The sequence below is a fragment of the Podarcis filfolensis genome (genome assembly GCF_964270895.1).
Source record: "Podarcis filfolensis genome assembly, chromosome: 5".
Taxonomy (NCBI): domain Eukaryota; kingdom Metazoa; phylum Chordata; class Lepidosauria; order Squamata; family Lacertidae; genus Podarcis; species Podarcis filfolensis.
In genome coordinates, this window is record NC_139608.1 from 46292029 (window position 1) to 46318971 (window position 26943).

Here is a 26943-nt window from a genome sequence, read left to right on the forward strand (position 1 = left end):
CTCTTGTGACTTCCTGTCTTCTTTCTAATGGGAAAATTACATTGTGAAATCTACTGGCAGATCGCTCTTTGGGCAATATCCAGCTAAACTATTTTTCTAGATACCACCCAATGTCATTTATTGATCTTCTTCTATCCAGCCCTGTCATTAATGAAATTACCCTTTGTATTGGAGCTAATGCCTGTCAGGGAGTCTAATTTTTATAGCTGTGTACTTCCCAGTCCCCATTTTGTTCAGTATTCTGCTCAAGGGACAGCTCCACTTTGTTAAGCTTTCTGCAATCCTCCAAAAGGGTGTTCCATGCTGCTCTTTTCCAAGGCTGCTCCAACTCCAAAGATGTCTGCAGGAGTCAGAATTCTTCTTCAGCCCAGACAGAAACTTGTCTCCTTTCCATTTTAGAATCTATGCCAGAGAGATCCCTGAACCTAGCTGTGACCGTGCATCCTCAAGTCTTGGTGAAACTCAGGATATCGCTTCTCTTTAGCACCTCTTCACTGGGAAAGGTAGTTACGAGTGGAGATGAATGTAGCCCTTGTGCAATATGATTTACCCAACTCTTGTCAGAAAGAGAACATATTCTGCACCCACAGAAACGTCCAGCTACTCTGGGCATCCCAGCCTTAGTAGGGGATTTTTGTGTGTGCATAAACTAGAGGTGACAATGTGCCCTATCGTCACATACCTCATAGAGGTCTATCATCACATTGCCCTCCAGGTCTCGGCTGCTCTTGACATTTTCCAAAGCCAGGGTGAAGTAGACCCCTCGGGTATCAGAGATGTAGAGATTATATGTATCATTCTGGTTCCATTCCTGGACTGCAGCAAACACCTGATTCTCATCAGTGCTGATGACGTGCATGTCCTGGGGGAGAAAACACAGAGAGAAGCATCATTGTCGGGCATCTCACTTGTCTCTGCTCCAAGGGCAAGGCAGGGTAAGCCTCGTGGAGGAAGGCAGAGATTCATTATGAAGTCTAATCAGAAACCAAAGTCAATCTACTTGCATGTGCACATGCATATTTTACACATTCTCTCTTCTTCAGATATATGCACAGTAATAATGAATTGAGGACACATTAACTGAACATTTACACTGGTGATGGTATTGTACAGTAGCAATGGAGGATGAGTGTATTAAAAGAAACGTAGAATATTAATTCCTTTCTGTCCTTCAACAGTGTGAGAAAATTCTACAATTAGGAACCACTGTTCGTTATGGTAAAGGAAATGCCATAGGCTAGGGATTCTCAAACTTCCTATGTCCAGGGTCCTTTTGCGAGCTGGTTCGCTCACAAAATGGTGGCGCAAGAGCAGAGTCAGCAACAACATGGAGGCACATGGAAGTGGCAACTGCTATAACCAGCAGGCGGTTACTAACATTATTTTCTCTTGATGGGACCTAATTGGTCTTTGGGAAATTGCTAAAATCTTTGCCACAGTGATTTCCCAGTGGAGACAAGTTATATACTTCAGCTTTCTTCAAGTTAATAGGATGCATTGTTTCTGGAGATAGTCTAACTCACCCTCCCCAGTTTAGGCAGAATTTGCTGATTCAGAGGATCTAGAGGGTAGAAGTTGTCAAAAATTAGACACCCTACACCTGCATGCCTCTCACAGTATTATTACTAATATCATTTCGCTCCCCACCCCTTCTCATTTTCCTTTCATATATAATTTCAAACCTAGCCCTACCTCCAAACTGCCAATTTCTTCCATCCCGCCTCTTGGTGCCTTTTACATTCATTTCTTCCTAAAATGGCTTCCCTCTTTTACAACCTTCTTCTCTGTTCTGAGATTATTAATACATCTTTAAAAATATTGACTTTGTATCTCCACGCCCAGCCCCACCCCCCATTGTATTTCCTTCAATGTCCCCACCAGTTGTTCTGCCTCAGTAGAGGGAAGAGAAGCTTCACGCCTCAGCAGGAGACTGAGCAGGAATAAAGGATGAGCAGGGTGTAGGGATACACACATGTGACATGGAGGAGCCAGAAGACTCTACAGTAGTCCCAAAGGCTTCTGATTTTCCTCTCCCTCAGTCTATGCAACCCTTTTGCTTCCCTCCTTGTCAATCTCTCTCTTCCCTCACACTCAGCCAGCCACATTGCTCATATCTGCTCTTTCCTTTCCTTTCCGCTCGTCCAACTTTGTATGCTATTAGCTTCACTTGCTAACCAACTCCTGCTCCTAGGCATGCCTATGTAGTGTGCATGTGTGGGGAGCTGCTGCCTCTAGAGTAAGTTAAACCTAAAGGCTACTGCACTACTAGGGGGCAGGCTGCAACACTGAGGCCTGGTTGGTGGTCCCTGGGCCACAGTTTGAGCAATGCTACATAGGCAGTCAAGTAATCATGTGCTTATCCCTGTAATATACCATACTCAAACCTAGATATGTAGGGAAAGGGGATCTGTGCGCCATTCCCGGTGAATTAAAACAGTAGGGATGATGATGATTCCAACAATGAGGTTGCATTCCAGCATCCACTTGCAGACTGGACACAATGATGCTTCCTTGTGAGTAAGCATGTACAGGACTGGGTTGCACATGACCAAGTAATTGTGAAATCTGTAAATCCAGCAGTGTCGAAAAAGCATATTAAATTCTTTAAATGTCTGACTTTCTAAGCTCCTAAAAAAATAATTGTCTTTTCTGTTAAAATAAAATGTGCAGATCAGATTAACTGATGTGCTGCTTCAGTCCCCTATTGGTTATGTGGATACTTACAAAGCAATGTCTTTAATTTCTTGTACTATTGTACCTCATAAAGATTTTTCCAGGAAAGCCCCCAAAACTAATGCTACGGTAGCATTTTGCTGTTCCAAGACATACACGTCTGTCCTCAGTGTCTAATTAATACGTATCTGCATTTTTAACACAGATGACCTTAACCTATTTTTCTAGCAGCTCAAACATTAACAAATAAATGATGACTAAAAATGCAGAAATAAAAATCTTTCCATGGAACAATTAAAGGAAAAGGAGAAAATAAGACTTGCATCATTGAACTAGCTGCCACAAAGCTCTTTATCTACATTTACTGGCATCCAAACTTCTACTGGATACTGCAATTGGTTAAACCCAGTCAGCCCTCCCAACTATAGGATTAACGGTGCAGAGCTTTGTGGCCAGAGGGAACAGCTATTAAGCAGGTGCCTCTTGTTAGAAATCTCCTTCTAGACTTTTGCCTCCATTATCCAGATTTCATTGGCAGCCTGCCATTCAAATTCCAGCTTGGACTGATCAGATGCCATTGCTTGGTTTAGGAATAGCCAACCTGACATTTTTAAAATAGTCATCTGCTAACACAGGGTTTGGAGACTGGAATGACAAATGCACGAGGAGAAAGCCTCCTAGGTATGCCAGTTCAGTATTCATAACTTGCAGATAACCAGGCAACTTCTTCCACTCTGTATTCAGACAGAAGATATTTTGTATTCTTGGTTGCTTTGAGTTAACATTGTGCTCCCCCCCCCCGCCATTCCCCGCTCCCTTCTTTATTCAGTCTATATATTGCCAGACTGAGGAATTGTCAGCAAACTTGTTGTGTGCAACAAATACCACTCAGATGCACCACATAATGCGTCCCTTCTTCTTTGTGTCAGACACAGTAATTCGCCTGTTATTTCTACTGGGTAAATCATACCATGAAACAATCCTCCTGCTGACAAAGAGAAACTAAATACAGGGGGCTGGAGAGGGAAGTTGTACCACCACCATCCTTTTCCATGGGAAATAAAGACACCTCTTGCCTTTAGAAAGAACAGGAGGGAATGCTGTCTTCCAATTAGTGAATGCCCCCTGACACTGGCCGTGACACCTTTCCCATACATCTGCCTACAAAAGCATCAAAACACCAGCCTTCAGAATTCCCCAGTCTGTATCACTGCAGGATAGTCTGCATTAAGATGCAGCCCATCTGTCTGGCCTTTATACCTTATGTCTTTACAGGGAAAGAACGGCATTATGCACATGACTTTGTTTGGGTGAATGTGAAGGGCTAAAGGTCAATGCTTTCAGAATTGCCAAGATGCTGTGAGTGCCCTTTTCTCAGCTGACCAGGGGATCCTGGCCTTTTGGCAGATTTAATGGCATAAATGTGATATCTGATTTGTTATCTTGATTGAAGATGCTGTCAGCTAATTTATAGTGCGCATTGGTGGGTTTCCCTCCCCGCTCTATAGAGTGTTAGGTCCTGTTGACCTGCTAGCTCAATGATTAAAAATGAATGAGGAGCACAGAGTCTTTCCACCATCACAGAACCTGGGACTATAAAAATGATCTGGAGGGATAGCAAAGTTCAGAAAGATGAGATGGGGCATAGGCTGGAGACTGAAAATGCAGAACTACCCAACAAGGATAAACATGCTTGAATGACAGTAAAGAAAGGCAGGTATTAGGAGTGAAATTGTATATTATGGTAGATTCATTTAGAATGTACTCAATCTCAATTCATCACATTGCTACCTAGGTAGAGCAATTATATCTGGTTGGTGGCTCTGTAAACAATGCACAGAATCATGCATCACTTCTATCCTTTAAAAAAACAACCTATCAACAAAATCCAATTTTTCTTATTAGCTGTAGATAAACGGCTACATTTTCTGTTTTAAACTGCAGTTTTGAGGTGTTCATAAATTCACAGTATGAAAGGTAATGATGGACAAATTACCTGTCTACAATTATCCCCAACCCCTTAAATTTGTAGCTTTGGGGAAATGTTGACCACACTGTTGACCACCCAGTACAATCTGATTGCATTCCACAGCCCTCTGAAACATGGAGGAGTTTCACAGCAGCTGTACAGATGTGGAAGGCTTCTCTAAGATTAGAAAAGCTGGACATCACTTTTCATAGGAAATAGCCTGTGAGGGTGCAAACATTTCACACACTGCACTAATAAGTGTGCTTAATCAATGTGCATAAGATATATATCTCTCTATGTAGAAGAAGAAGAGAATAATAGATTCCATAGGTTAATCTATCTTCCTTTCACCAGGCTGGAGTGCCGAATGTTATATAAGCGCTGGAAAAAGAGGCAGGCTCATTGCCTTATAACCAGCCATAAAGAACAGCAACAGCAACAATCTACTAAGTGCCTTAAAGAACCCCAAAGCACTTCACAATGGCTGTGTTAAAAAGAACAAAAAGACTAATCTAAGAAGTACAGTACTATAAGAAATGGGAAGGGAAACAAAAGCAGAGGAAAGGAGAAGGAGAGGAGATACAGAGAGCAAAGGCTTATCTTATCTAGAGGATGAGTCTCACAACCTTTTTAAGGGTCTGTCCAATACTCCTAGAATCTGTTTTCTGTTTGGGGCAGTGGACTAAGCTGAGACTTAGCACTCAGGACAAAAGAAAGTAGCAGGGTAAACTGGCCACACTAAACATCAGACGTTTGCTGGCCTGGTGGGGCAGAGCAACAGCAATAGCCTCCAGAGAGCAGTGTTGCTGCTGCTCATTGGATGGAGGAGGGAAGAGGTGGCAGCGAGGTCTGGACTGTGCAAAGGCACTGGTGAGAGTGCCAGATTGGGCTTCACTGTGTGTCTGCACAGCTGGTCCTCACCACAGACTCATCCCTCCTGGTAAATGGCAGGATGCTGCAGCTCTGCCCCATCAGGAAAACTGCTGCTGGTTAACACAGATCGTAAGAGAGGCAAATATTCATTATGGTAAGAATATTCAGATGCTATCCTCCCAGCCCCAGTTTCTAATGAAAAAGTCAACAACACATATCCATAAAATTGGGCCAGCCCAGACACTGGCAAAGGAAAGTTCCATGCCTAAGGCATTGTAATCACTGGCAAACACTTTTGCGCCGATTAACGTCCATCAAAGTTTATGGGAAGAGTTTCACCCCAGACATTAAAATTAGAACTTGGAGTTGAACTAAATACCTTGTATCTTCCATCAATCTATTTTCCATCCACTCATGCTGTAACTCTAAAATTCAATATAAATATGCATACTTGGCGACAGAAGTATGATTGTAAAGCAGCTTTAACAAAATGCTGCAGGTAGACAATGTCAGAGACATTTTGCAAATAACACAGTTGACTGCTGTAATGATGGACCACTAGAGCTGGTCCACGTACAGACCGGTTGGATTAATTTTGTATTATCTTTTAATGTTTGGTTGAATTATGCCTGGGCCATTTGTATTATTTGCCACAACAATGGTCTGATAGTAAATTAATTTGTCTGATCTATGTCCCTAGAGAAATTCCAGATACATGCTTTGTCTGGTAGGCACTGTGTTTGTGGAGGTGATAGAAACACTCACAAAGCAATATGCTGGAAACCAAATATACCAGTCATTATGCTGATCACAACTGATTCAAAATCACTAGCACAAAAAGAGTAACAATAGTGCAAAGCCATCTACAGTTGCGCCAAACTGATAAACTGTTCCTCTTCTGTGAAATTTGCAGGTCTCTTCTGTGTTTAATATGAATCATTCTCACTATCGCTGCATCAGAGGCACATGATTTTACCATTTATTTTCACCCAAAGCAGCAGAAACATCAAGGTGAGGAATCTAGTGATCGAGCCACTTTGTCTGGGTACCAAAATTCCACAAGCTACTGTGGTCTCTAAGAAAAGCTTTACACGCCATTGATTTTATTTGGGCAGAGTAATTGAGCTGAAAGAGATTAAAGTCTCTCTAGTCATAAAGGACCTTGCTTGTTTCATTTCCTTTTGACTGTGCTGCGCTTTGTTCATTTTTAATAAAGGCAGCCACCTGCTTTGATAACAGCATCCTCAACATGCCTTTACCACTGTAGCTCTGTGCATACAGATTTAGATGTTCACCCTTTGAAGATATTGTGAGATTGTAATGAAGCACCTTGTTGCCTTAAATATCACCCTGTCGGTGGATTCAACAACATCTGCGTCTTGTGCTGGGTGACAGGAAGGCCTCTTGGGGCTTGTTAAGGCAACTGACATCCAAAATCAGTGGAAGCTGCTTGGGAACTATTTAATATGAGCAATTTCTACAAGGAATGGGAGAAGCTAATATATATGCTCTGTCCAATAACAGGATAAATCCTAAAAACATGAATCCAGCTAGAAAGCCAAGGGGAATCCTTAAGAAGGAACACACTCACAACGTATACAGGAAAGGCGTTCATTGCTACTTCCAACTTTTCTGCCTATTCTCCACAAATATAGCTGGCTGTATAGCTAGCTGGGATGGGTGAATCTGTCAATCGCTGTGGGTTAAACCACAGAGCCCAGGACTTGATCAGAAGGTTGGCGGTTCAAATCCCCGCGATGGAGTGAGCTCCCGTTGCTCAGTCCCAGCTCCTGCCAACCTAGCAGTTCGAAAGCATTTCAAAGTGCAAGTAGATAAAGAGGTACCGCTCCGGCGGGAAGGTAAACAGTGTTTCCGTGTGCTGCTCTGGTTCGCCAGAAGCGGCTTAGTCATGCCGAGTGACACCGGCTCCCTCGGCCAATAAAGCGAGATGAGCGCCGCAACCCCAGAGTCGGTCATGACTGGACCTAATGGTCAGGGGTCCCTTTACTTTTACTATAGCTAGCTAGGATGGGTGAATCTGTCAATTTTGGTTTCTCTCAGTCCCCACCCCAACTCCAGCACTCTTCTTAAGTTCAGTTCTCCACATTTCCACACCAATTTACATTATTATTATTATTATTATTATTATTATTATTATTATTTTAAAGTCCTCAAGAAAATCCATCAGCATTTTTGCATATTTTGTTTAATAGGCAATTTCTCCACAAAAAGAATTGTACATCTTTTAACCATCCATAAAGTCATGTAAAATAGTAAGTAAAGACAGTAATTAGCAATCATCCATGGTCCCCATCACTAGTGAAACTATGTGCAAGTCTATGCAACTGCTTTAGAACAAAATACTCCTCTTATACTTGCCTTGGCATCATCCCCTTCCATACGCTCCCTCTATCAACATTTAGATTTTGCAATGCCTACATAACTGACCTGCTTTTTTGCTTATATGTTAGATATCAGAGCCCACTGGGGTCAGAAACAAATGGCATGGACCAATTAGGCCAACAGGCAGAATCTGGAACAGGCAGATATGGGACCAAGAGCTAGAGACAGATAACATAGTTATCTGACTGGTGGTTGTCAGGTGTGGTAAGGAGGTGGGTAAGTAAAATCTGCAGCAACTGGCACTGGGAATAAAGTCTCTGGGCTGCCAAAGCTCCCAATTTGAGCCCCCTGGTGTATTGTTTGTTTGTTTGTTTGTTGTAGTTGTAGTTGTTGTTATATTTCTTACCCACCCCTCATCATGAGGTTCCCTGCGGAGGGCAGTTACAACAATTTAAAAATACAGTATTAGTTAAAATAATCTAAAATAAAATAAGGAATCAATTAAAGCAAATTGCATTACATTATATTGCAAAACACCATTATTTACTTATTACATGTGTATTTTGCCTTTCCTCCATGGAGTTCAAAGTGTTATATTATGGTTCTCCTCTGTCCTCACATCAACCCTGTGCAGTACATTAGGCCAGGAGACAGTAATTGGCCAAAGGTAGCCCAGTGTGTTTGTGGCTGAATGGTTATTTGAAACCTCGTGTTCCCAAGCCTTATGGTGAAGGAAAGGTAAGAAATCAAATTTAAAAAACAACAACAAATAAATAAAAGTGAGAGCCAAAGGTGCTGACATTTCCATAGGGAGATGTCTCAGTGTCATTTCCTGAACAAAGAGACCACGAACCATTGCATACTGAAAAGCTGGCAAGGCATTTCATAGGCCATATTTCCAACTTGTGACATAATGGAACAAATTGGTTTGTATGAAGGACAGCAGTCCTTAATAATTTCCCTGTCCCTCGAGTTTTGATTGTGTAGTGATTTAAAATCAAGTTCTAAGTGAAATTTGCTTCCTCCTGACTGACGGATTTTACACGAGCTTTCTACAAGTTTTAGCTCCAGAAGGCAGTGATATCCTTTTAGGTTCCACTGCTTCATTGTTCTTAATTAGGGAAGATGTGAAGCCAACACACAAAGGCGCTTTGTTCTTTAATCCCCATTAAGTTACATTAATAAAGCAAAATGTGGGAGCTACTAGCACAAAGAAAAAGGAAAAACATTTTAAGAGAAAACCACAGATGTCAGTAATGATTAAAATGAAACCCTAATTAGTAATTTCCACCAACTCAAAAGTCAATCTGCATTTTGAATGGATGTCCTTGGCTAGCTGTAATATTGACCTTAATGGATGGGGTTGTTTTTCCCCCCTGCTTGGATATTTTCTTTAATAGGAATCAGGTCTGCGTGCAAATTAAACCAATTCTGAAGTTGCTGCTGAAAAGCAGTAATGCTAGTCTGCTGGTCAAACCGTGAACTGAAAGCGCATGCATGAATATCCTGAGCATAAGAGTTTACCTTTGGCAAAGCATACTTAGGAAGCCTCATCTGCGCAAATGCATTTCTCCGATAGGACACGTAGTAATGAGGCCGGCCTCCTGATGTCAGCTGCAACATATAACATAGTTTTCTTTTATTATCAAGGTTATTATCATCACTGTTTCATTTTTCCAAAGGCAGGGAGAAAATAATAGGCAAGCTGGAAAGGGGAATGCAATTGCGGCAGTGACAGCTCAAAAATGGGACTGCAGTTACAGCAGGAGACAAAATAGGCATCATTCAGATTGTCAGCAGTGAAAACTGACAGCGTTAAGTGGCCTAACCTATTCAGATTGCTTGTACAGAAAGACAAAAGGGCACAGGAAAAGCTGCAAATATAAGTGCCTAGAAGCAGCCTTCTGAATCCTCATTTGAGCATGCAGCATTTGTAATCCTCGTGTCAGGGGTAGTTGTTCTTAGTTTCTAACAATCAGGACTTGAGAGTATAATGACACAACCTTTTATGTTTGTGTCAACTTTGGGAAAACTCCCCGCCGCCTTCAAACCCAATACCAGATTGCAAGTTTTGGTCAGCTGTCTCAAGTGTACCTAAGTGCTCTGAATTTTGCAGAGTGCTTAACACTTATTGTTACATGTTTCAAAGCAATCTGTGTTTTCAACACCTGAATGAATGAATGAAACTTAATTTCTTCTAAACTACAAAGGAAAGCTAGCTGCAACTAAGCCATGGGTAGGTAAACTAAGGCCTGGGGGCAGGATCCGGCCCAATCGCCTTCTAAATCCGGCCCACAGACAGTCCAGGAATCAGCGTGTTTTTACATGAGTAGAATGTGTGCTTTTATTTAAAATGTATTTCTGGGTTATTTGTGGGGCATAGGAATTCGTTCATTTCCCCCCTCCAAAATATAGTCCAGCCCCCCACATGGTCTGAGGGACAGTGGACCAGCGCCCTGATGAAAAAAATTGCTGACCCCTGAACTAAGCCAATGAAACAGACTGTCCCCTCAAAATTGGTTTAGGACAAAACAAAAGTGACACTCAGTAGCTTACACTGAGTAACATGAGTAAAAATGAATGGTCATCATCATACATTAACAACAAGGGTGATGACTGCCATATTAAATAGAATCAGCAGTGGGTTGTTGTTTTTTCCAGGAGTACAAAAGGGTATTCAATACCGGCACCTCTTTTTGTTGTTAAAAAGTGTGGCACTTACTTTAACAACTTCATTGTGAGTACCGGCACCTATTTTTCTAGAAAAAGCACTGAATATCAGCTTAGTCTAAGCTTAACAGTGTGGCCTTTATAAACCACACAATAGACTTAACTATGCAATGCAATGCAATGTAATGTGTACTTTTGTTTGATTATGTAACAGGCAATGGAATTTATACTTTTAACAGTATGGGTAACAATGGATGACACTTGGTAAATTTGTTGTGGAAGAAAAAAAGCAAGACAATGTATATGTGCTCTTTTAATAGACAGGAGGGCTGGCAAAAGTTCTTCTTTGGGTGGGCAGGTGCTATGGGGGAGTCAAATTCTAGGTCAAATTCTGCTTACCCTTATAGCGGGGAGAGACAAGTAAGACAGTATGGCAATACAGCCACGACTCCCAGTATAATCCCAGGTCAGAAATCAGAGACCTCAGAACCTCATGAAATAGTTGGAAGCCAGATAATTTATAGCACATCTCCACTCTGCTTGCGTTTTATTTCTTTTCTCTTTGTTATGAAATGGACAGCAGCAGGAGGATAATGAAACCTGAAACTGTTCAGATATATTCTCTGGCTTTCACCTGGAACACAGCTCAGCTGAATATATCTCATCTTCATCCTTTTCGCAATAATCATAGCCCATGCATGACAATCATGCCTGATTACTCCTCTCAAGTACTCCCCTTCCATCTCTCTCCCTTACCCCTTACACTCCGAGCTCAAACTAATAGAAAAAAACTTGATTGTTCTGTTGCAATTGTGATATCAGAATCTGGCATACAAACTTAAAAACCTGGTGAGATGGAAGGATGCTCTTGGAATAAAATATGAGGTTGGCTGATTGGCAAGGTAGATTATTGCGGTACACATTGTGCACACTCCAGGCAAAACCCCTCATGACCCCCGTGTTGATAAGGTACTTGAGGTAGAGGCAGAAGGAAACAATTAGCATCCCGATGGGACCAATGCTTGGCTTCGATGCACTGAAATGGAGCATTCATGCAATCTGTTTTGTTGCAAGTGTGAGGGAAGGGAGATTAAAATTCAAGGAAGGAGGACAAATGATTTGCAATCAATCAGTGGAAAAGCTGTTCAAACCTGAACAAACACATAATCATCCTGGACAATGAGGGAGTCAGAGTCAATGTATCCTGGAAAAGGTTTACTTCTTATAGCTTCAGAGCAGTTCTGCATCCTGCAGGTGATGTACTGTGCATCTGAAATCACAAAAACAACAACAATGCCTTTAGCGGCTGAATACTCTCAACCTTACAATGAAATATGTTTCAAATATGCTTTCATCCTTGCAATAAATTGATGCCCTTAACTAAGATTAGTCAATGTAGTTCAGAAAATAGAAGTAAAGGAATGAATTGCTCCTTCCTCACTTGCCACTGTTAGCCTACTTCTAACTGGTGGTGATGGAAAGTCTGGATAGCCAGGGTGACTTTGCTAGACATGGAAGAGATACTGGAGAAAGAAAAGAGAAAAAACTGAAACAGTGTGGTCAGAACAGCCTGTGCAGGAAACTGGAATCTCTATAATTGTTCTCCCTGCAGCCCTTCCCTACTCTAAAGATATTTCACAGTCACTGAACTCATTCTAGTTCCCATCAGAATTATTAAGTTGTTTTGCCAAAGCAGGGAAGTCCAAATTTGCCTTAAAATTCTATAAGCATGTTTCTGGAGGTTTTCCTTCCTTGTCAAGCCAACTCTAAGGGTTTGGTAGGGAACAGAGGTATGTGGTGGAGCAACTAGTGGCCATGATAGGCTGATTTAGGCCCAACATTTCCAGTGCTTTTCTCCATGGCAAAGAAAAGTAGGTATTCTTGTGTGGATGACTTTGAAAGTGGACGCATGTTCTTTCCGTGTACATGCAACCCCTTTATAGAATTAAGCCTACACAAAGATCCATCTCACAGTTGTCCTCTACTCTTCCATACTGCAGGAAGCAACTGAGTAGGGAGACTAGCAGGCATCCTCTATTTAAAGGGATGGCTGGCTCAAGTGCAGTTTAAAGATAAAGAATCCTAAGATGTGGTCTTAGACAGTTAGCACCTGGAGAGCAGACTGAGAAGTCACAGAGGTCACCTGTTCACAGTCTTCCTCACAATGTACTGTGTAGCATTTCTATATAAAGTATAGCCATTCTTTCTAAATCTGCATTCCCCATTCCTACTACTTCTGGTTTAGTTGGCAAAAGAAAACAGCTAGGAACTTTTATTAAATTGTTTTAAAAGGTATCTAAAAATAGTTTCAAGAAACACAGGACTCACTTAGGAAATACATGCAAGGCATCAGACCCTCAAGCCTCTTTCAGAAAGAAAACATGTACAACTACTAGTACTTGAAAGGAAAGAATTAGCACAGTCATATCCAATATCAACAGTGAGGAACATGAATGACTGAGCAAGGGAATACAGCTACACGCATATAGTTAGAACATCACAGTGAATTCCTGAGTGCTGTATCTTGATGGTAGTCTACGTTTACTTGAAGGAAAGAAAATGGTGATGGGAAAGAAAACGGAAGAGGAAATGAATTTTGAAAACACTGTCTCTTCCCTCTGCAACAATGGGCAGCTGATTATGTAAACAATAAGTCCCTCTGCTTCATTATTTTCTCCCTTGAAAACTGCATAATCACCACAGGGACAAAGTAGCATTCTAAACCGCAATGTTTAGCTCCCTTTGTGTATAAAAATTAATAGCAATAACTCATTAGCGCCTCAGGGATGGAAACAAAGTTTTAGTTTGGTTTGCATATGAATGCAAACCTATCTAATTTGAACTTCCCCAAACAGTCTGTAAACCGAAACGCAACAAACATTTGAAATTCACACTTCTCTGAAATTTGTGATGCAGTTCCCTAACCATATAATATAAAAGCATTTATAAGAGAACCGTGTGCATAAAAACACGTGTATTAGTGAAACTAACATATAAAAATGCATCACATTGGGCAAAATTGCTTTCCAATACATGTATATGAAGTAAAATCACATACAATAATGTGTATTAGGGAAAATGTGAACTCAGAGTGGCAAAACTGAATTTCAGATTGGAAAAATGAGAAACTGGGAGAAACTAAAAATGACAGCTTCATCCATCTGCACTCGCCCATAGCCTCAGTTCACTGAACTCTTTCCCACGTTAAGAGATTGATCACGGCATGACATTTTGGGAATAAAAACACTCTATTCCACTGTATTTCTAACACCCCCCACTTCCCCAAATTTCCATATGTTGGTTTCAAACCAAGGAATGCTCCATATTATATATAGCTGCTATATTACCTGAATGTGGGAAATACACACACACACCTTGCTATGCATATACTGTATATCATGTGAATATGCTGATGGGAGCCTCAAGCTGCCCTGGTTCCTGGCTGTCTGAATACATAGTGACCATGAAATCAAATGTGTCTGTCTCATACATTATGAGGCACAGAGCACACTCATGCACAGTGCATCTTAATGTATGTGCATGCATACACATGTACGTTCACTGAGATATTTGTGCACATAACTGCAGCCTCCGTTGCAATTGGTCTCAAATGTGTTGCTTTTGTAAAAGACATAAGAATATAAGAAAGTTCTGCCAAATTAGATAAAAACAGTTTAGTTCAAGGATGGCTAACCCACAGCTTGAGTGTCTGATTGGGCTTTCTCTTATCCCATGCACAGGCAAACTAAGGACTGGGGGCTGGGTCCTTTTATTTAAAATGCATCTCTGGGTTATTTGTGGGGCATAGGAATTTGTTCATATATATTTTTTTCAAAATACAGTCCAGCCCCCCACAAGATCTTAGGGACAGTGGACCAGCCCCCTGCTGAAAAAGTTTGCTGTCTTATCCCATTCCCCTCACCATGCAAGATCCTATCAATTTTGGCCATGGTGACAAAAGTAGACATGACACTTTGGTGGCTGGAGAACTTTAAATCTCTCTGCCCTGCCCAGCAGTCTGGTGGGGATGCAAATTGCCCCCCTCTGCTGTCATCAGATTGAACATTTGCTAAGCATGGAGGTTGAACAAGTCAATTCTCTGTTAATCTGTGCAGATTAGCTGGAGAGGGCAACTGTATTCTGTATATGACATTGTCACAACCAGTCTTAGTCACATCTGCTGCTGGCAGGGCTGGTCAAGGTTGAAAGTGATGTTTGGGCTAAAGAAAGTTTGGCCCAAAGTTTGTCTGTTTCCGGGGGTGGCATACAACCATTATGACTCAAAGACAACTATGGACAGCCTTATCTTCCATGACTTTGTCTATTGTCCTTTCAGTGCTATTTAAGTCCATGACTATCACAGTGAGGAAAGTGAGACAGCAAAGAAAAAGAAAAAGAAAAAGAAAAAAAGGACTCAATATAAGGATTTTTATATATTGAATTTTAACAGCTCTTTTTCAATAATTATTTCCTCTTGAGCTAGGGTAGTAGTGTTCATTGAGACACAATTTAACACCAGGTACTCTCTTGGTATGCAATCCATGAGGATTTTTTATTTACCCAGTTACACAGGAAGCACCTCATCACTTACAGTTAATTCATGTCAATTAATATATCCCATTGCTAAGCTTTGGAATTAATTTCATTCCTTTTCTGGCACAGATGTTCTGCCTCCCACTAGTAATTGGGATGTTATGCTTCTCATTTTCAGCACTCATATACCCAACAACAGCTGCTGTTTCAATTGTTACGGTAACACTGGAAATATACCAGATCTCGACTAGCAAAAAGAGATTAAGAATTGCCACACTGGCTCTGGTCTGCATGGTCTGAATAGCTAGCTGTTTGTCCCTTTGTTTTTATAACCACCTAGAAACAGGTTGTTTTAACACAAGCAATGTGATACATATCCATTGATTTGGTGAAATTTACTTTCAAGTTATTTGTGCTGGATCGTGGTGGATGGGAAGCTTCTCTCTCCCAAATTCAGTCAAACTGTAGAACTGGAGCAATCACCTTCCATTGGTGAATACTTAAAGAATAAACTGATTGAAGCAAATCTGGACATATTTTTAACTACATCAATTATGACTCACACAGTCAATCTAAATATGTGTCTTTACCATTGTGGCCAGTAAAGGCTATGTGTAGGCTGGTTATAAAAGCACGTTTGATGTGCCTGGTGATCTACCTCTTTGATGATATGAATAAGGAACAAAGATTCTTGAGCAGATGATCCTTACCTTAATATGATATGTACGCAGTATATGATTCCCAAGTTCCTAATATCTGTAAAGGCTTCATTCCAAGGATATCATAATACACATCAAAATATGGCACATCAGATAAAGCTCTACAGAGGCCATATGTTAACTGCTCTGTCATTATGGAGCAGCATTTCTCTGTCAACCTAGTCTACTACTTAATGTGTAGATTTGCCTCTGCAGCTTAGAACAGTGAACACTTGGATGAGGCTGACCGGGTGCCTTGTATTGACAGCACAATCAGATGTGGTCAAGGACTTCTCTCACTGTTTTGAGAGTCATCTGTTTTAAGCAGCTTCCCTCAGGTTCCACCGCAAACCACATGCCCTGCTTTTGCTAGGACAAGATGAGCACATTGGTAGTGGGGCCCAACCATTTTTTGGGGGGGAAAATCCGTTCTACTATGTTCTGGGCTAAGACTTAGCTTCATTTCATAAAAGGCATTCACTATATAAATAAGTACAACTCACAGGTTCAGAGTGGGTTTGAGGAGTAGAGATATGCAGAGAGCATCGGTGATAAGCCTGAGACATTTGAGTGGTATTTGCCCAAAATAACCTCTCATGCTTTATTAGTCCAGGGGACCTAGAGTTCAGATCCATCACCAAGAGTCTCATTGACTCTTTTCTTTTGGAAAGGTTTGTTAGCTCAGGGACAGATTGTTTTGATAGAGCCTCCTAAAACAGATTTCAAATACATGGATTGTGATGAACAAAGACAAACCATAATACTAATCCAGTGCTCAGAGCCAGGATGAATGCTAGGAATCACAGTTCTGCACTTTCACCTTGGTAGTAAGTATGCGTGCGCTGAGTTTGGGGAGGTTGACTTTAACTATTTAAAATGCTGCATATCAGATATTTAAATTAATGATACGGTAGCCCACAATTTAAACAATTTACTGTCCGTTATCTTCACTCTAGGCATTTAGTGGCAAAGACTCCACCATATTAACCCTCAAAGCATCTGTATTTGGGGTGACCTCAAAGAGGCAAAACTCCCCCTTCATTCTTCCGTTCTAAAACTCTTTTCTGGTTCAGTTTTAAGCTTACTGCAAGCTTGCTGTGATACCCATGGGATACAAAATGAAAGCCTGAGATAAGCTTCACATGAGAGTCATTCAATGGAAAATGCAGAAATTGACACTACTTCCACACTCATTTATTTACTTTTAGTTAAAATGGGCTTTCAGACTTCAAGAGAAACTATTAAATATAAATATGGATTTTAGTTATTTACTTTCAAAGTGTACAGTTGATCAAAAACCCTTCAGGACTTTGCAAAAGTGTTAATGGTGGGATTAAATTTATACATTGCAGCAATTAATGCTGAATGTTATTTAAACTGATACTGGATGCCATAAATATATGCTACGCAAACTATTTACTCCACTTCTTTTTAAAACTGAACTGGATATACTTATTAACTATTTGGCATAATGTGTCCTAATTTTATTCTCTGTAACTGTTCACTGAGCCTTCCGCTGCAACTCTGTCAAAATGGAATCAATCTGTTAAGGTATTTTTATACCAGCCTTCACCACAAGAAACACAGGCTTGCATACAACAAAGTAAAATACAACAAAGCATAATATATTAATTATTTTACTGTATACGATTGCACATAGTACAATCAATCTTAATCAGTCTTAATTATGTTCCTTCCCATCTACCTCAGTTCTACCTTAATGGTAATTTCTTGGGATTCTGCCTTTTACATGGAAGCTATCCATAGGTGAGAGAGCACGAAACCTCCAAAGTCTGAGTAGCAGCCTGATCCTGTGTAAAAGCTAGTATATTCTGGCTGAGTTCAATGGCATGTTTGTTAATTTGTTTGTTTCATTTATTGGCAGCTCATTATCAAAACAATCCCAGTCTGGTGTGAAAATGTTGTGGCTACATATAAAATACATAAAAAGAACAATAAAAAAAATTGAACATTAAAATCACTAAAACATGCTGGTATGCAGTTTACAGGTATTCAAGAAGATGGCAGAAATGGAAAAGAAGGACTTTCAGAAGCAAAACCAACTGAAAAATCTCTGTCTCTCTCTCCCCAGCTCAGGGACAACAGCAGAGAGAAGAGAACGCTATCATTCTGAAATGACTCCAAAGTTTGTGAGCCATTTTGTGGAGGAAAGAAGCCAAGATTCAAACTTCAAATATTACACACTTCCACAGCATCCCTAAAAAAGGGCTGATCAAATGAAGCAGGCCATAAGAAGAAAAACATTTTATGCTTGTTGTTTCATTTTTATGCTTTCCTCTTGCAGATCCTACATGACTTACAAATCTTTTCTATTTCTGTATAAACTGTATTTAGCTGCAGAATATCCTTATGAATTGCAACCTACTTGAGAATGGCTTCCGCAGCACCAAACCAGACAGTAATGTGCTGCTGCTGCTAGATCTCTCTGATGATATCCTACATCTGGATGTTCTTTCCATGACCAAGTATTTACACTTGCAATAAAATGACTATGAAGAAGCAAAAGAACTTACGGCCATCCACTGTCTTTGACTCCAAATGGACTATGTCTGGCTCTTTAGTAGTACCCATCCTAGACCTGAAAAAGGAGAAATTAAAACTATAGTATTTGTATGCTGAGTTATATGGAACATTTTATACAACATTGTGTCTATTTGCATAGCTTAAATGTTTAATGAGAAATAATTTATAATTTGTTTAGAAAACAAATTCCCCCTTAATTTTCATGCAGTTATTATTTCTCTTATGAAATGAATGTGAGATTCAGGAACAACTAGAAAAGAAAATATACTTATTTGCTCATAGGATCAGCAATACCAAAATATAATACGCTCAGCATAATATACGAATAGGAAAAAAAATGCTTTGTTAGATACATTTAAATGGGTTCTTATAGATCTGCTTTTAGGCAATTCTCTAAAAGAAGCTTTGTGGACATTTGCACAATGTCACATATTATTTATGGCTCATCTCTGGATGCTAAATGAGCTGAATCCAAGTGCTAGGGAGCAGCATCTGTTGTGGTGGTGGTGGGGGACTTCCAGAAGTTGCTAGACTACAACTCCCATCATCCCTGACTACTGGCCATGCCAGCTGGAGTCCAACATCATTGGGTGGCCAGAGGCTTGTACAGCTTTGTAACAAGGAAACTACATTTCTGAGGTTTCCTTGGGAAAAGCCATAATCATTAAAGTGGTATGAGTGCTTTAAATGTATGGTGTTGCTGTGACCATAAAGTTCTCCTATGTTCTTGAATCACTTCCACAAGCTACTGACAATCTGGAGATACCCTTAATTTCTGCTTTGATTTCAGTGTGTCAATCTTAGTTCTGAACATTCTAGGGCCATATTCACACCATACAGGTTAAGCACTATGGTACCTATTTTAACAGCCATAGTACCCCCCTCCCCAAGAATTCAAGGAGCTGAAAGTTGTTAGGAAACCCCTATTCCCCTCAGAGATCTACAGTTCTGGGAGTGGTTTAACGATCAATCCCTCCTCCCAGGGAACTCTCCTTCTTTTTCATAGGTAAGAAAGACTTGTTGAAAATGTCACCAGTGACTAAATTCTTGGAGAAAAACAAGGATTTAAACTAGGCAAGGATGCTCTGAATTTTCAGGACGTTTTGTTCTTAGTAGAGAAGACAGATTCATTTCTGAAGTTCACTGGTAATTTAGCAAAATCTAAATTGTGGTTAAAAGAAAATACTTGATCCATTCAATTACTTAATTTTGTTCAACAAATACGTCTGGAAGACCCTAACCCATCAGCAGCAATTCATGCGGAAGAACAAATACTGATCATTATTTCTTACTAGATTTAAGTGAATAAAAAATGATTAACATTGACAGTAGTCTATATTTGCCAAAGCCTAACTAAATTAGGTGTTCTGGGGGAAGAAACCTTGAAGCTTTTGAATTACTCTTGTCAGTACTTGCATTGGAAGTCTATCTCATCACTATGAACATAATTCTGTTTGCAAAATAAAAAAAGATACCCATTCAACTTATATGAAAACAAGTCCAAGACACAGGCACTACTAGATAGATAGATAGTTAGATAGATAGATGATAGATAGATAGATAGATAGATAGATAGATAGATAGATAGATGATAGATAGATAGATGATAGATAGATAGGTAGATAGATATAGTCTGACCAATGGCTAATTCAAGGAACCCAAAATGGGCACTAATGGGAGCTTTCCCTCTATTGATAATTTTCTTTGTGTGTGTTTGCATGGGACAAGTGGAAGTGTAAATGAGCCTTCACTTGTGGCAGAATCAAAAGCCATGTGGTTTAGGCACTGAAAGCCATTAGACACATTACGAAACATTGGCTCAGGGCTTTCAAAATGTATTCTTTTTAAACGCTTTTTGATTTATAAACCAGTGAAAGATTTGGACTGACTCAAAGGTTTTAGTTGAATTAATCATGTAAGTGTTATACCATTATTAAACAAAATCGTTAAAATACATGTTAGAGCATACAAATGTGGGTAATATTCGGAGGAGATTAATAATAGTAACTGTTTCGTTTAAATGAATAGCACAGAAAAGTAATTTCAGACCTTTTCACATCAGCCAGATTTTCTTCAAATACACTTGTAAAAATAAGGTACATAAATTATGTGACTAAACAAGGTGATTCACTAACTAGTGCTTTCATGGTTAACCCTAAGTAGAGAAATCATTCTGTTTGGTTCAACTCTGGAAGACAGGGCATATTTTCTTATAAATCAGTGCTGCCCTTTCTTTCTCTAAATAAACGTTCATTTTTTAATGGTAGAAACTGTGTATTTGACAGCCATATTATCAAGGGAGTAGATATACTGCTATCCTATGGTAGAACTTTCAATGCACATTTTGTGGGATGGATGTTAGGGCTGTGCATTGACCCCCTGATCTGATTTGTGCCCCCAGTTTGTAAAACTAAATTGGACCTGATCCAGTCTGGACTACTCTGACCTATCCCATATTTGAATCTGGATGAAAACAGAAAATGCAAATCTCTGGAAACCCCATTGACATTATGAAACTAAAATGGCCCTAACTTTTCTGTTCCTTCACACAGATCTAACCAGTGCTTTTTTTCTGGGGGTACACATACCCCTAAACATTTTCTGAATCTAAGTCTGGCCTCATTGAGGGGCAGTATATCAATATGAGTAGGAAAAAGAGAGTACCCCTAAACATTTTTTTTAGAAAAAAAGCACTGGACCTGACAATTGGAGATATTAACCCTTAAAGAAATGATTAATTATATCAAATCTCTGACGGATAGCTCCAGGGGTTTTAAAATTTACTTTTTCCAAAGAAAGAAAGTATGTTTTAGAAATACTGTGCAAATTCTCATAGTCCTATGCTTGCTATGTTCCTTTCATCAAGATTTTAAAAGTATATGAAGATGTTGTTTTTTTAAGGCTTGAGATACTAGACATGGGCAGGCAGCATCAGGAAGATGCTGGCAGAATATTTTGAACTACAAATCAATTCAGGACATTCTGATCCATTTGGTAGCTGCTTCAACCAAAGCAAGGTTTGATTATATTAAACCAGCTCTTCCTTAGCAGGTGCAAATATCACCTGTAAAGCCCCAAGGCCATTGCATTTCATAGAATTGTAGAATTAGAAGGAACCATGAGGGCCATTTAGTCTAACCCCCTGAAATGCAGGAATATTTTTGCCCAATGTGGGGCCCAAACCGACCACCCTGAGATTAAGAATCATATGCTCGTCTGACTGAACTACCCCAGGTTCAGAAATTATATGAGCTTCCCTGGATATTATGATCAATTGTTGTTGTTTGATCCGTTCCAAATTTTATCTTTTTAGAAACTGATACCAGAGCAGGGTCTTTTCCCAACCTGGTGTGTTTTCAGCAAATGTCAGAAGCATGCTACTGTTGATGCTTCCCAAATACAGGGAGCAGAGCATCTGAAAAGGGTAGCCATCCCCACAGGAAAGGGCTGCTTCAAGATTGCTGGAGGAAAACCCAATAAATTTCACTCTATGAGATGAAATTTGAAGATATGATAGCTGCTTCAGAGGGGGATGAAGCCTGCCAAACTATGGAGACAAATAGGTCCAGGAGTTTTAGGCACTCCAGGCATTATTCCACTGACAGAGAGACCTGCCAATTACAATGCTGGCTTGTTGTTAGTCTCCCTTCTTGGCATCTTTCTTATTGGGAAAAGACTCCAGTGTCAGCCAAAATCTATTACAAAGTTAGGCATCCGAAAGGCGCAACCCCCCCTCCCCCCCCAAAAAAGATTATACAGTGCAAACAAATAATTTCCCTCCCTCTTTGTTCAAGCCAGCTAAGAAGCACCCCTGATTTCTTCTGGTTCTGATTTGGATCCAAAGCAGAATATGTGCATTGGCTCATTTCTGAAATGAAAACACTTAAGTTGGGAGGGGAGTCTGGCACTGTGAAGCCTTTCCCTTCGCCTGCAAATTTGTCTGAAAGGGGCTTTCATTTCTGGATTCTGCAGGCATTAAATGGTGACTTCATGCATGCTGTGTTAACTTAGAGAATGTGGCCAACTGAAATTTCCCTTTAACTCAAACTAGAATATGGTTCACTGTCTACGTACAGCAGGGTCAAAATGAATATAAAATCCACCATTCAAAGAAAGTTGTTCAATCAGCAATGGATTTAGTCTGACACTTTCATATGGTTGTGTGCATGTGTGTTTTCAAAAGACTATCAAATGGTGGTGGAGAAGCAGATTATTAATCAATTTACATGCAAGTTATATCTGTCAAGTAAAGCTGGAATCACAAAACATAAACCAAATCCTGTCCCTTTAGATGTTTCCCTTTTCAGAGACTTTGAAAAGTCACTGGTTTATCTTTCAGGTGGCATTTTGTCTCTCTTTAGAGCAGTTGACGGTATTACTTAATAAATGCTGTAAAGTCACATAATGTCCTGATGCAGATAACAGAGGAAGCACTGAAGAAATAAAGCACCGTGACAGAGGAGGACGTGATTTGTATTCAAATCTACCAAGGCAATACAGTGCCAAGTTGTGAACTGAAGGAGATTCTTTCAGGTGGAAGCAGAGCAAGCTATTCCCTCCCGTAACCGAGAAAGACCTTGGGTGATATATTACCCATACCCTAAAAGAGCTGCACCTTGAAGTTTAGATTCACAAAAAACAATTTTCCTATTGCACTCGTCCTTGGCCAGTCTTGTGCAAAGAAGTCACCGAGCTTTCCAAAACTGTAGCAATGTGGATCCTTCCATTTATTCATGAAAAATGCTTGCAACCCCACCTTTCCATTATAAAACTACTGGAGGCAGCTAACAGCAGGACAAAATAATAAAATAATATTATTCTCTCGCTTTCAGTTTCAGTTGCAAAGTATCCAAAAAGCATCACCATAATATAGGGGAAATAGCTGTGTAAATTTAGCAGATGTATTTATTTTTAAAGGAAATTCATTTCCAAATTAAAGTAACTTTTTATTTTTTGACATTAGTCTACTATGGAACTCAGGGTGGCACACATGGGCATATCCTATTTTATTCTCATATCAAAAATCTAACAAAATTTAGTCCGATAAATGGTGACTTATTTGAGATCAATAGTAAGCTTCATGACCGTGTTATATCTAGGCAAGTTGAATTAACTGTGCACTGTCCACTTAAGTATATTCAGTCTTCAGACTGTCTGCCCCCACACCCTCCCCTTCAATTGAATTTGGTGAAACCTAATTGTAGGCCTGTGTTTTAGAGCCCTGCCAGGAAGAAGAATGTAAAATGTTTTTATGTTTTTTTAATCTTTTGTAAGCTGAGCAGGGAAGGCCATTGAAGCATGGGCACCCCTGTTTTGTAGAATCACACTCCTTTCAAGATATGAGAGCAGCTCACTTCTGCACTTTCTGGAAACAACTGAAGAGATGTTTGTTCTGACAGGCTTTCCCAGATGGGTAAATGGGCCTTGGTCACAAGTGTCCACTTGTTAGGGTTTTTACCCTTGTTTTAAATGTCTCTGTTGTTTTTGGGTTTTTTAAACTTTTAGTTATCTGATGTGTAAATCACCTTGAGACTTAGTGGCTTAGATGGTTATTAGTACATAAGATAACCAATGCTTGGTATGTGGTACAGCAGATGACTCCTGAGAGGTGTCCAGGGCACTTTCTAGTCCTGTTATGTTGGATGAGTTTCATTTAATAAGGCTTGAGGATGTGGACAAGGTGCTTGGATCGGTCAGGGCGACCACTTGCACTTTGGACCCTTGCTCCTCTTGGATGAAAAAAAAAAACTAGCAGGGAGGGGACAGATGGTTGGGCCAGGGAGGTAATTAATGCCTCCTTGAGAGAGGGGGTGGCCCTTACCTGCTCTTGGCACTCTTGGAGGAAACTGATTCTCTAAATCCATTTCCATCTAGGTTTAAGCCCAGTAATGGCACAGAAACTGCTTGGAGTGCCTCTGTTGGGAGAGACACAGTGAAAATGTGTCACGGTTAATTCTCTTTGGCATCTCAGTGGCTTTCAGTACCATCAACCATGGTATCCTTCGGTCCTAGTTAGAGGTGGGTGGTTTTGTGGTGTTTCCGGTTCTGCTTGGTTCTGCTTCCAGAGGGTGATGTTTGAGGAGTGCTCTTTCGCCCCATGGAGGCTTCAGTGAGGGGTTGCTCAGAGTTCAAACCACTAAGTGGGGTCATCTGGCGTTTTGGACTACATTGTCAGCAATATGCTGATGCTACACAGCTCTACTTCTACTTTACATCTGCAGTTGATGTGCTGGGCTTTGCCTCAGTAATGGATTGGATGAGAGCCAACAAACTGAAGCTCAATCTGGATAATTCTGAGACCCAGTTAATGGGTGGTTCCCTAGATTAGATGGATGGGAGATTGCCTGCTTTTGATGGGTTTATAAAAGGCATTAACCCTTAAAGAAATGATTAATTCTACCAAATCTCTGATGGGTAGCTCCAGAGGTTTTAAAATTTACTTTTTCCCAAAAAAGAAAGTATGTTTTAAAAATACTGTGCAAATTCTCATAGTCCTATGCTTGCTGTGTTCCTTTCATCAAGATTTTAAAATCATATGAAGGTGGGGTTTTTTAAGGCTTGAGATACTAGACATGGGCAGGCAGCATTAGGAAGACGTTGGCAGAATATTTATACTCAGAGAGAGTGTAAACCAAGCATGGCCAAATGTGGCCCTCCAGCTGTTTTGGGACTATATCTCCCATCATCCCTAGCTAAAAGGACCAGTGGTCAGGGATGATGGGAATTGTGGTCCCAAAACAGCTGTTGGGCCAAGTTTGGCCATGCTTGGTTTACACTCTCTCTGAAGGAGCAGGAATGATCCTGGCCTGACAGGACTTGCTGCCAATTAGTTTCCGGGTCCAATTCAAAGTGCTTTCTTTTCTTTTCTTTTCTTTTCCTTTTTCTCTTCTCTTCTCTTCTCTTCTCTTCCCCATATTACCCTATCCAGACCCTGCAATAATCATCTGAGGCTCTACTTCATGCACCTCCTCCATGAGAAGCTCAGCCTTTTTTGTAGTTGCTCCCTGCCTGTGGAATCCTCTCTCCAGGGAAGCTCACCTGGTACCTTTACTACATATTCAAGCCAATATATTCCTCTTCTCTCAGGCCTTTAAAACTGTGTTTGTAGACTTTTGTTTTTGTTATTATGCCGTATATTTTTGTGCTTTTATATTGTAAACTTTCTTGTGATCTTCAAATGAAGAGTGGTATGGAAATTTAATAAAATGATATTAATAAAAATAATAATTATACTTCTCCTATATTTTATCCTCAAAGTAACCCTGTGAGATAGCTTATGCCGAGACATAACAATTGGCCCAAACTCAAGCTGTGTGCAACATGCTCTGCCTACTCAATATGCCCCTTAAAAATGCATTTTTTGGGGGGGTTATTGGGTTATTTTTGTTTTTATTTTGATTATGTATTTTGTGTTTTGATATTGTGATTTTATCCTATGAACCATCCCGAGAACCGTGAGTATAGGGTGGTATAAAAATTTAATAAATAAAAAGAAATAATTATAAAGTAGGTCATCTCATTTCCAAATGAATAAACTTTACTTTGTGAGTAAAAGGCAATAATCTGAAAAGTTATCCAGAAGCATGGTTAAGAACGTAAACAGCTCAAGATATACTTTGCCTTAAACCGTGGAATTGCAGGAAATGGGTTTTTAAAATATTTTCAAGATTAAGATTACAGTTATTGCATACATCTAAAGTTCTGCTCACCAAAACTTTATAACCTGGGTCTGAAACTGTTCATGCATGATTTATAGTTTAAACATAGCCATATTTTTTTCTTCACCCTTTTTTTTACTGTCAGTCTTTATTATGAGTACGCACCATTGCTCCTAGGGTCTCTAGTCCACTAGCAGAAATACCTAATGTAGATTTACACTGTGACATATACTGTATGTTTTACTTATGGCTTTCATGTTTTACTTATGGAATTGTTTGGCTGGAATTTTAAAGCAAATGGTGGGAGAGTTAGAGACTAGTGGAGGCAGGGGGTGGAATTTCAAGACAGAGTCATTCCAATGGGAATAGAAAACTGATGTTCCTGGCTGCCTTTGCAGAAAACGGTTATAATGCTATGAAAAATGTAAGACCCCCTCAAAAGCTTCTATTACAAAGTTGCTTCCTAAAATTTTAATCACTTTCAAACATTTCAAGTCACCATAAGGGCTTCAAAGCTTCAAAAGAATTTATGTCGAGGCCCAGAAATAAAAGTACAACAGTTATTTTGTTTTATATGAGTATGTAACGGAGACAGGATTTTTTTTGTTTTTTAAATAGATCCATGCCCATTTCTTCTTTTATTTCAGAAAATAAGTGTCAAGAGCAACCAGTGTGATGTGTTGAACTAACTGGTAAGCTTTATCTCAGAATCAGAGAAATGCAATATTGAGAGTGAGCTGCTACTCCTACCTCCAGCTGTGAGGAACGGGCTTCTGTATCTCAAAAGCATCATCAAACGGTACATCAGAACCAAAGAATAACAGCACAGAATATACACGCCTCAGTTTAGGACAATTTATGCCCTGGAAACTAGCATTTTGCCAGGTACATTTCAAGCTCCTTAGGTTCCTCAACACATAAACTTACCTTGCATCAAAGCATTCAGCTTACGCTAGCACTGCATAACTCCTTTCTTCCTTTG

General features: G+C 39.9%; 1 protein-coding gene across 8 annotated transcripts in view; it reads right to left on the reverse strand.

Moving 5' to 3' along the window:
* The window catches only part of SORCS1 (sortilin related VPS10 domain containing receptor 1), a 436617-nt gene that overhangs the window by 148947 nt on the left and 260727 nt on the right, over nt 1–26943 (reverse strand). For all 8 annotated transcript variants that reach the window (XM_083616531.1, XM_083616537.1, XM_083616535.1 and 5 more), the window contains exons 6-9: nt 18294–18358; nt 11680–11798; nt 9383–9472; nt 683–862 (exon numbers count right to left, since the gene is read on the reverse strand). In XM_083616531.1, the coding sequence (XP_083472657.1) occupies nt 683–862; nt 9383–9472; nt 11680–11798; nt 18294–18358 (454 nt within the window). The remainder of the gene's footprint in view (nt 1–682; nt 863–9382; nt 9473–11679; nt 11799–18293; nt 18359–26943) is intronic.